This window comes from Canis lupus, chromosome 19 (assembly GCF_048164855.1).
Source record: "Canis lupus baileyi chromosome 19, mCanLup2.hap1, whole genome shotgun sequence".
NCBI classification, from domain to species: domain Eukaryota; kingdom Metazoa; phylum Chordata; class Mammalia; order Carnivora; family Canidae; genus Canis; species Canis lupus.
The window spans coordinates 15,762,137-15,773,578 of NC_132856.1; the positions used below are offsets into that span (position 1 = coordinate 15,762,137).

At 39.8% G+C, this 11,442-nt stretch overlaps 1 protein-coding gene across 1 annotated transcript; it reads right to left on the bottom strand.

Moving 5' to 3' along the window:
* Positions 1-860: 860 nt before the first annotated feature.
* Positions 861-6,488, bottom strand: LOC140611220 (uncharacterized). The gene is made up of 4 exons (XM_072788068.1): positions 6,451-6,488; positions 5,645-6,369; positions 5,307-5,435; positions 861-1,357 (listed from the first exon to the last, which is right to left on the bottom strand). Exons 1-4 carry the CDS (start codon positions 6,486-6,488, stop codon positions 861-863), a joined length of 1,389 nt encoding a protein of 462 aa, XP_072644169.1.
* Between the last annotated feature and the right edge of the window lie 4,954 nt (positions 6,489-11,442).

Here is an 11,442-nt window from a genome sequence, read left to right on the forward strand (position 1 = left end):
TCCAAGTATGCTGACTACTTCATTTATCTCATGTAATCGTTAAGTGACAGCTTTCTGAGGGGGTGAGAAGATTACCACAGTTATTAGTTCACATAACAAGGTGATCCAGTCCTAATCTCCTTTGCATGACACCTAACTCTCGCCACACAGACGAGATTAATCCATAGATAGCTGGAAGAGTATCCCCCAGAGTGTGGGATTGTACCCCTCCCCTGGTTGTTTGAAGATAATTTTAAGTTATAGATGACATTAAGTAACATTAATTAACCTGGTGGAAAAAATTACTTCTCTACCTTTTTTATAACCCAAAGAGAACATCTCAGCTTGGTGCTCACATGTCTTTAACTCCTCTAACACTTTTTAATCTCCTGGAGAGCAAATCTCAGGCCCTGATGGGATTTCTGTAGCCAATACCACATAGCTAGAACTTAATAACTGTCTTTCAGTATATGTTTTTAATTGCTTACTAGTTACTGCTGTACTTCCATTTTTGGAAACAGAATACAGGTTTCCTTTTAAAATGTATTTCCACTTATTATAACTTTATTTCCATTAAAAATAGCTTTAAGGCATACACCTAAGACTAATACAGTGTTATGTCAGTTATATCTCAATCAATCAATCAATTAGAAGAAGGGGAAATAAGAGAGGAAATAAGGAATATTTTCTTATCAGGAAAATAAGAAGTAGACAGAATGTTACTCAGCAAATCTACATGTGAGCCTCCCTCCTCATGAAGGCAGGGTGAAAAATAGGGTTCAGAGAACAACCACATGGAGAAGTAAGGGGGATGGGCTGTCTCACGTAGTTGCCAGGTTTCAGGTTAGATGCAACCTTTCTCAACCTGGATCCTGGACAAATCAAGCTGTGATGAACAGAGATATCTGCTGTATAAGTATAAATGGTGAAAAATGATCTAAGTTCTTCGGAGTGGTACACAGTGACGAGTAGATACACAAATGTGGCACCAGAATGATCAAGATTGTAAGACATTCTCCATTGAAATACAATACAGGAGCCCTTAAAGGAGCACCATAAAAGGGAAAATGCTGCCCACAAGTAGGGGCCACCATCCCAGCCTTGACCAGGGGGGTAATTTTGCTGGCCTGGGGACAGCTGGCAATGTCTGGACACATCTCGGATGTCACATTTTGAGGGGCAGTTGTGGGCATAATGTTACTGGCATCTAATGCATTGATAGAGACCAGGGGAAGTTGTAAAACAATAAGTCCACAACAAGGAGTTGACCCCATCCTGTCAATGGTGCCAGGGTGGAGAAACTCAGCTTTATCCTGACTGTAAGTGCTGGAGGTAATTTGGCAAGTGCTGCCTCTTGTCTTATCTGAAGGCCAAGTCCCTATTTGATAAAGTTCACATGTCACATTATAGTTGGCAATTCTCAGGTGTCTTGACCTTTGGATGAACTTTTCTGCTTGTTCTAGACAAATTATTTAATTATAAAGTATCTTCTATTTTAACTTTTAATTCAGAGAGTATACCAGCAGTGAGCTACATTCTTGCCCCTGGTCCTGTTATAACTAGGTACCCAGACTTTTTACTACCTGTTTTTTAATTGTTTCAGTTTTAAAAATGAACCTCATGTGGGTGATTCTGATCAAAGGAGTATGATAGTTTTTATGTCAGCTCTTTGGTCCATTTCATCACAGATCGTCCAATAGTTTTTATCCTTTAGCCCTTTATACTTTTTTATTTATAAATCTATACTTTTAAAAATATTTCTATAATGACATGTATTTTACCAGATGCAATTAAACAAGTGTGATAACAGCATTTTGAGCTTCCATTCCTATTATTAAAGAATATATATGGGCTTGGTCTGAAATTATACCAACCTGTGTCCATACCTAAAAATTGGGTTTTCAGACTAATTATGAGTTTGTTTTCTTGTCTTTCTTCTAAGTAAAAACTTTAGAAAGTAAACATGAGTTCACTGAAGATTTTTATCACTGGGGAGATGGAAAGGCAAAAGTTTTGCTGTAGTGAGATTGACCTGTGTTAGGTAAAAAACACTAGTATCACTCACTAAAATGGAGAAAAATCATGTAGGCTATAAATTTGTTTTTATAAAGGAATGAAAGAATATGTAATTGTTTGGGACTTATCCTAGAATTACTACTTAAAGGCATGGTATCTTGGAAGAATAAAAATATTTACTAATAATTAGCCCCTCTCCACAGACTCAGAAGCTATTACCTATGTTGGGTGGTACCTCATTGATTGAATATTTGTCAATTCTGTCCTTCACCAGCATAAAACAAATGCAAAATTAAACTGCAAATCCAACAAATCTTGCCCATGAAATGAAGGATATCAGAAACTCTCCAGGAGAGAAGGAGCACAAAGCCATTGACACGTGAGGATCCAGTAGAGAAACAATTAAAAATGACAAGAATGTTTATAAAATAAATGCTTTAGAAGAAGAAAATTTAAATATTAAAGATAAAGACAGGCTCTTGGGAAAACTAATGAAGCCTTCAAACACTCTTGCAGAAGTGACCCTTTTGATTATCATACTGTGAAACTCAAACATGCAAGAAAGGACAATGTACCACTCTACTGTCCAAATTAGGAAAAAAAGAAGTATTCTTGACCCTTAATAATCAATGCTTGATTTAAGCTGTGCTCATTCTGACATCCTATACAAATTTGCTCAAAACTTAAATATTTTTAACTTTGGAATAAAATTGTGCAATTTTATTTTTCATTTTTCAAGATAATATTCCAATCAAACATTTCACTGCATACAATGAATTTTTGGTTCCCATTTTAATTGCATTCATTTTAAATGATCCTTTTTTAGGACCAGTTATCCTTGGACAGCTATCACTTCTTGTTAAAGAATCTCATAAAATAGTAGAATTGAAAAGAACAATTTTCAGAAGCCATCAAGTTCACCACCTTTTCCCAAATAAAGAAATGAAGACTGACGAGATTGTCACCTGTCTTAAGGTTCCAAATTACACAAAACATTTTAATGGAATCTAAAATTATGATAAGCCAGTAAAATAATTTCCAGAAAAGAAAGGTAACCCTTTTGAAGACCTTTTGATGGTACTTCTGAATTTGAAATCATTTGTTCATAGAAGAACAATAAATATCATGCCTAGGTAGCTCAGTGATTAAGTATCTGCCTTTGGCTCAGGTCGTGATCCCGGGGTTCTGGGATTGAGCCCAGAATTGGGCTCCCCACTCAGTGGGAAGTCTGTGTACTCCTCTCCCTCTGCCCCTCTGCTCATGCTGTCTCTCTCTCTCTCAAATAAATAAATAAAAATTTTTTTTGAAAAAAACAGCAATAAATAGAACTCTTTTTGCCCAGATATATGTATCAATTTCCTTCATGTTTTTGGTAAACGGTGAGAGAATGGGAATTAGGAACCCCATGTCTACCACTTCTGCATTAGTCATTCCCTGCTCCTCCTAAAAATCTGTTCAGTGTTTATTTTTGTGTTCTCCTTCACTTAGTATAATCTGTGATAGATCATTGTGCAATTAATTCAAATCACCAACATATCATTATGATAATCTTTGTAAACTACCTTGAAATGAATATGGTCCTGATTTGACAGGTTTTCACTGTCTAGTATAGGAAACCATATGATCTGCTTTCCTCATGCTCTGAGGATGAGTTTATCATGTTCTTGCTGTGTTTTTTCTTACTTCCACCCTTCTCAGCCTCCTACATCCCCATTAACCAGAGTCTTCTCAAACTCATGACTCAAGAGCCAGAAATGGCTTACAAACATGTTTGTCCCCACACCTACGAGATTTTTTAAAATTTGTATTAGTGGCTGGGTTCAAATATTGGATTGTTTACATAAACTCAAATTTCTAGCTGTCATAAAAAAAAAAAAAAAAAGCCAAATAGAACTTGCAGAATCTCTTTGCCATCTGCGCCAGTCAGCTAAAACTTGGTAACATTTGGCCTCTTTTTACACACACCCACCTTACACTGTGCCTCAATTCTATCAGGTTCTATTGTCCCTATGAAGACAAAATATCAGTTACAATTTTATATCTGTGTTAGTCTTTTTCTTACAGTGGAGTTAAGGTGAAGTATTTCATGTATCCATGTCCCTAGAAAAATGGGAAAATGAAAAAGACAGAGAAGGCTGTGTGTTTCACAGAAAATGGGAGGGAGCTTTTTCATATTCTCTTGTTTTCCCCAAGACTCATACAGGGACTTGAGTTGGCAATCCTGGATTTAGCCCATTGTTCCCCATTATTTAGTGTTTGTAATAGTTAAGGTTCTCAAAAAAAACCCAAAATCATTAGAACATATATTTCTAGAAAGGGATTTATTGGGGCACCTAGGTTGCTCAGGGGGTTGAGCATCAGACACTTGATTTCAACTCAGGTGATGATCTCAGGATTGTGAGACCAAGTTGCGTGTCAGATTCCATGCTGGGCATGGAGCCTGCTTAAGATTCTCTTTCTCTCTCTCTCCCTCTCCCTCTGCCTCTACTCATGTTTCTCTCTCTCTCTCTCTCTCAAAAAAGAAAAAAAAAAAGAAGGGAAGGACTTAATATAAGGTATTGGCTCATGCAATTATGGAAGCTGAGAAGTCCCATGATCTGCCATCTGTAAACTGGAGACCCAGAAAGGCTGATGGTGTATTTCCAAGGCCTGAGAGATGTGGAGCCAGTTGTATACATTCCAGTCCAGGCTCTAAGTCCCAAGAACAAGGCAGCATTAAGGGCAGGAGATCAATGTTACAGCTCAAGCTGTCTGGCAGAGTTAATTCAACCTTCTTTCACCTTTTTGTTCTATTCAGGCCCTGGACAGATTGGATGATGCCCTCCCATACTGGGGAGGGCCATCTGGTTTACTCAGTACATGGATTCAAATGCTAATCTCATATGTAAACATCCTCACGGACACACCCCAAGTTTTGTTTTAACAGCTATCTGGGCATCCTGTGACACAGTCACATTGACAAAATAAACCTTCTCAATGTTCTTGTGGGGATGAAAAGTATGAATCAATACATTAATTAATGCAGATGGAAAGTATATATATGCTTCATAGACCAAGACAGGCTATTGTGAAGATATTTCATCAATGTTTGGAAGTGCATGCCACAAATCTTAAAACCAACAAATTTTCCTACTGGAGTAGTGGCCATATATATATGATTATCAGATTTTTTTTATTCCTAGTTCTTTGCCTTTTCCAGAGAAGTTTGAGTTCTGCCAGAAATTTACATGAAAAGAGAACGAGACAGCACAAGTATTTTTCTTTTTTTTTTTTCTTTTTTTTCTTTTTTTTTTTAGTGCTCAAGGCTTTACTGGGGATTAGCAGGGCTGGGCAGGGACCACCCCGGGGGAGCAACACGGCACACCAGGTCACACCGGGCTTCAGGGCAGTGCTCCAGAGCTCAGGGGCAGGCTCTGCAGGCCTGAAGTCCAGGCCAGTTCCTGCAAGTGGCACAACCACCGAGGGAAGAATGATCTGGTTGGCTTTAGCGCAGGAGGGGTAACACTGGGGGAGGAGGAAAATTGCTGAAGTGGAGAGCTGACATCAAAGGCCATTGATGAAAATAGGGTTGGGAAGGAGAAAAAGGAGTCAATAGGTATTTCATGGGGACAAAAAAAAAAAATGTAACAAAGGGGAAAAAGCAGGACACCTGTTCTGGTACATGGAGCAAGCACAGCTCCAGCTCCTTGCTGGCATCTCCTCCTATGCCCCCCCCCCCACTTGTTGCCCCACATGGCAATCTTTAGAAACAGAGGGCCTGGGACTAAGCGGCTAGACTTCATGTAGGCAGATATGTTCTTCAAGCCCTCAAAGCGAGCCATGAACTCCTTCAGGTTCGGGAACACGTCCAGGGAAGTGGGCTCAAATATGCGGTGCGGGTCAAGGATGTCGTAAACCAGGAAATCCACGTAGGTGAGCTTCTCCCCTGCAAACCAAGGCCTCTTCCCCAGAGACTGTGAGTAGAGCTTCATCTTGTCAGGGATTGCCTTCACGTACTCAGGCTTCAGTTTCTCAAAATCAGGGCTGTAGCAGATCCTGGCAAAGTATATGCGGGTGTCCATAACCTCATTCTCCAAAATGTCCACACGAATCTTCTCCTCTTCCATCTCCTCACAGAGGTTGTGTTTGCGAGCAATGTAGCGAAGGATGGCATTGCTCTGGGTGATCTTGTGAGCCCCATCAATTAAGTAGGGCAGATTGGGGAAGTCCAGACCCAGCTTGAATTTTTCATTCAGCCACTGGCTTCTGTCATAGTCGGAAGCGTCCCCCATCGTGTACTTCTTCTCCTCGTAGTGCGAGTCCGTGTACTCCAGGAGCAGGCGGACGGCGTGCGCCAGCCCGCGAAGATCATGACCATGGTGCCGGATTTTTGCGCTGAGTGGAGGGCAAGTATTTTTCTTGTATCTACTACCTTAGACTCATCCTGGATTTATTTATTCATTTTTTACTTCCTACCTTCCTCCTTCTATATGCTCATCATAAGGAGGTCTCATTCTATCTCAAACTGATTTAAGCTTAAATGGAAACATTTGCCTACTTGTCTTGATAAGAACAGACTAATGCCTTTTTTCCTCTTCCCAAGTAAAGAAATCTCTAGAATGTGTGAAACTGTTATAGCTGGTCCCAATTCCCAACAGAAAGACTGGTCGTTTACTTAACATTCTGCCTTGGGGGCTACATTGAGGAGCTCAAAGGTCAAGTCCCTAATCAACAAAACTCTAGCGAAATATTTTAAAATATAGCCGGTAACCAACCAGATAATGGCCATACAAGAGAGTTAAAAGCTCTTTGGCATGTTTATATCTGATCTTCCTCTATTAACCTCAAGGAAAGGTAATGAAACTTACACTCAAGAGAGATGATATTATCTACTTCAGGATAAATCTATTTAATGAATAAGTAATAAGAAAATTTTTAAAGAATATGAAATTCCTGGGGACTCTTTGGAAAAAAATTAAAATCACAATTTGGGAGAGTGTTTACCATATAATTATGTAAATGATAATTAGCCCACAATTTCTGAGCCTGAAAGTTTCTTCATTACTAAATAATGCACTAGAAAGAAAACAAACCACTACCACAAAATCTGCAATAGCCGACATCAATTAAATATGAATTCCTAGAACCTTATTTTAGCTATACTAAAATGCCTTTGTAACAATATCAAACAATAACAAAGACACTTGGAAGAAAGATTGGAATAGAAAGAAATGAAGCAGCTTTGATTAAAAAAAAATACCTTTAACTTGAATGATGTGTGAATTTCTGAAAGAGAGGGGACATAAGTGTGGTAAGGGAGATTAATTTGTGTTTGTTTGCCTGTTTACACTGGGGTAAGACAAAGATTAAATGAGAGAGCTTATTAATGCTTTGTTCAGCACTTTGAAGACCCACCTCCACCGCCAACCATTACTTACCAAGGAAATTTAAAACTCCTTCTTGTATACTAGACCCCTCACCATCTGGCCTTTGCTTCTAAGTTTTAAACAGAGTTCCTACCACTCCCTCAGAAAATAGTTAAGCCTAGGGTATGGATTTAATTTCTAATTCTACCATTAACTGTCTTGTGGCTTTGAATAAGGTTATTCAATTTCTCTTAGCATCCATCCCTATCTGTAAAAGGGGTCATTCATCATTAAATGAGGATTAAATGAGATAATCTATGTCATGGACTTAGCCCCATGGTGGGCATGAAGTAGGCATACCAGAAATGTGAGCTGTTACAAGGATAAATTCAACTTCTCTCTCCTCCCTGGCAGTGGACCACCTTCGGGCTTCTTCCCATCCCATCTCCTCAAGGCCATGTCCACCCTTGAGGTCCCTCTCCATAAAGCTTCCTGGTTCCCCACCTTTACTGAATGTCACATTTACCTTTCCAGGTTCTTGTTCTTATCCCTGAAAGGCACATACTCAGCAATAGACCATAAGCTCCATGGGGACAGGAAGCATGTCCAACCATGTTTGTTATACTTCAGTGTCCAGTGGATATTGAGCACTGTATGCGTACTAGGTGATGAGGAAGGCAGAGAGAAGAAAATGTAAAACGAGAGGAGAAGAATGGGAGCCAGAGGAAGAAAAGGCAAATGGAAGGTGAAAACACAAATACCCCCATAAGAAGAAGCCCCCCAGAGAAGGCCCAGGAAGGAAGGACTGAGTGGGAGAAAATGGAAAGCAGAACAGGGATATGTGGCTCTGTTTTCCCATCTGCAGTTGCTGCTGCCAGCCACTAAATGGCTCCTATAGCTCTTCAGTGGGATCTCTGCTAGAATAAAGCAGCTCTGTGTAAACAATATCCCTGTGTGGTCATCAAAGAACACGTAATAAGCTCTCTGTGTGAGGAATATATAATAGACTCTCTGATGAGGTTGCCACTTGGTCCGTCCCCTTGCTATTTCTGTATACTGCTCTGATGAAATCTCAGAATGTGTTAAAACTAGGACCACTGAAATTACAGCATTAAAGGGGGTCGGGGAGAGGATAAGTCTTTCTGAGGCACAAGGATTCTAAACTGATGACCCTCTCCACCATCACCCCTGGCCTGCACAGCCCCAGAGTCGGTGGAAATAATTCTCGCTGTAATAGTTGCCCACAGTTCTCATTCTTCCCATACCCAGGCTCTCTAGCTGCTGCTGCCTGCTTTCTCTAAAAGGTAGATTTTGGAGGGTTTCTATCCATTTTCTTCCAACTTGTTAAAATTTAATAATCCCTCTCTAAGGATGTGTCTGCCTGAGTTCTTCATGACTTGATGTCTAAACCAGTAGCTGGAGAGGTTCTGATAAGGTAGGTTAAAGCTGGGCATTGCTGGGGACAAGAGAGTGTCACATCTGGATTCTTCTCCTTAGAACCCTGCCCGTCTGAAGTTCAGAGTTGACCTTACAGATTACAGAGACAGCTGTTCATGACATGTGGCTTCAGGAAAGGAGGAAGGGCCCTTACTCTTAAATTTTCCCATATCAACATCTGTTATTTGAAGAATCATGGACAAAGATAAGACTCAGTATACCTTGAGATAATTGATACAGTTCTGTCTTCCATGTGCCTGGCCTTACTCTACACATTTTATAGACATTTTGTGCTTTATGTTAATCCCAATACCAATTGTATTGATTCACATATTCATGTACACAATAGACATTTACTAAGCATCTACAATGTTTGAAAAAATGGAGTAAAGCAATTAATTAAACACTCTCTGCTCTTCTAAAGCTTATCAAAATAAACTAAATATATAACATGTCAGGTGATTGCCAGTGTTCTGATGAAAATAAGCAAAGTATAGTCAGTGAATAAAGAATGTGACTGAGAAAGGGGAGGACTATTATTTACATAAAGGAGTCAGGGAAGGCCTCTCTGCTAAGATCACTCTTGAGCAAAGATTGAAAGGAAAGGAGAAGGAATTGCTCTGGCAAGAGTGGTATAAGCAGAGGGGCCATAAGTGCAAAAGCCCTGAGGCAAGAGTGTGCTGGCTATTTCTCAGAAGTGACATGAAGTTAGATAGGGCAATAAAGTGAAAAAGAAAAAGAAGGCAAAGTGGTACAGTGAGGTCAGGGAGGAGGAGATTAGCCTGGTCATGCATAATTAGGTTTAGAATTTCAGTGTTCCTCACTGAGATGGGGAGCTTTGAGCAGGGAAATGCCATGGTGTGAGTTGTTTCCCGGGGATCATTCCTACTGTTGTATGACAAACCACAGGAAGGAGGCAAGAGTAAGCAAGAGATAATGGCATGGACTTTGGTGTTAAAAGTGGTAAGAAGTCATGGAATTCTCAGTATAGTTGCCAATGGATTGAATGTGGAGTATACGTCAGAGAAAGAAAAAAGACACGCATACTTCTAGGGACTTCGTCCTGAGCAACTGGACAAATGGAGCTGCTGTCTTCTGACATGGGAAAAGCTAAGAAAGAAGTAGATTAACATATCTATGAGGTATTACTGCCCCCTTTTACAGATAGGGAAACTGAGACATGGAATTTATTTAAGTTGCCCAAGGTCACATAACTAGAAAAAAAAATTAGTGAATTTGACTCTAACACTATTTGATTCTATCAACCTAGCTGATTTTGTAAGGCAAATGTCAATTACAAAATATATATTGCATGACAATCTGTATTATATAGTAAATTATATTAGGATTCTCCCTAGGATTTTCTCTAGAAAGTCTAGAGCTAACTAAGGCAAAAATGTAGAAAATAAAAGGAAAACTAAGAAGAGAATAGTCTACCCTGTTGGCTTATCTACTGGAAAGGATACTGGGGCAGGTAACTCCTAGAACCAAGGAACGAGCTGTGGGAACCAGAGTCAGAAATGAGGCTCCAAGTCAGTAAAATTCCCAATATCTCTCTCTCTCAACCTGAAATTCTGTTTCTGTCTTTTTCTCTTGAGCACTGGACCTAATGTCTCCAACATTTAGGCAGACAGACCACTTTCACAGGATGGCAAACATGATTAGCAGCCACAATTATTAATACCAGACAAAACAGTTTCGCTCCCCCTACAGTTAAACCATTCCAAGGTATAAATTATTATTCAAAATAACCCCCCCCCCTTCATCATAAAAAGACGGTACCTCCCTACCCATAGTCACGTGACTTGCCAAGTCTCTTATGAGATAAGTGTACATCTACTTCGTTGACTTTCGTTCTGGCTGTGTGACATGCTTTGGTCAATGGAAGGAAAGTGAACACAGTGTGCCATATTTGAATGTAAAGTTTAAGAGGAATCACAGTTTTCCACCGGCCTTTGCTTTTCTCCTCTTTCACAAGGCTAGGTATGCTCCTTATGCTCCATTGCCTGGATCCCAGAATGAAAAGGTACATAGAGGCACAAACTCAACATAAAGCTCCTAACATGTAACATGAATGAAAAGTAAATGTTTGCTGTTTTGAGCCACCACTGAGATACTGGGAATGTTCGTTGTTGCAGCAAAGCTGCCTTTAGGCCACAGAAAGACTATATTTGGCTATCTTTGTATCATGTGCCCTCCTTGGACCAGTTGCCATGTCCAGAAACATTACTAAAAGTAGTGCAGGTTAGAGTGTGCTAAAATCTCCCAAATCATTGTGATTTAGCATATCAAACTTTATTTCTAATCATACAAATGCCAGTATGTTACCAACAAGGTCTCTCCTCCATCAGATAACTTAAGGGTCTAGGCTCCCTTCTTCTGACACATGATCTAAATATGTGGCCTCCAAGGTCCAAGATGTGCAAAGGAAGCTACAAGTTTATAAAGAACGTTTTCATACTTGCAAATGTTTTTATGCTTGGGCCATACTTTCTCACCATGTAAAATGGCCCCACCTAACAGCAGAGCAGGCTGGAAAATAATGAAACTTTCCTGTGTGCCTAAGAAGAAAATGAAGTTGAATTTGGTTACTCCATGGTGCAGTCTCTGCTTTAAGAACTATGTTTGACCTAGCCTAAGCTATATGCCCACCTCTGAGATCTTA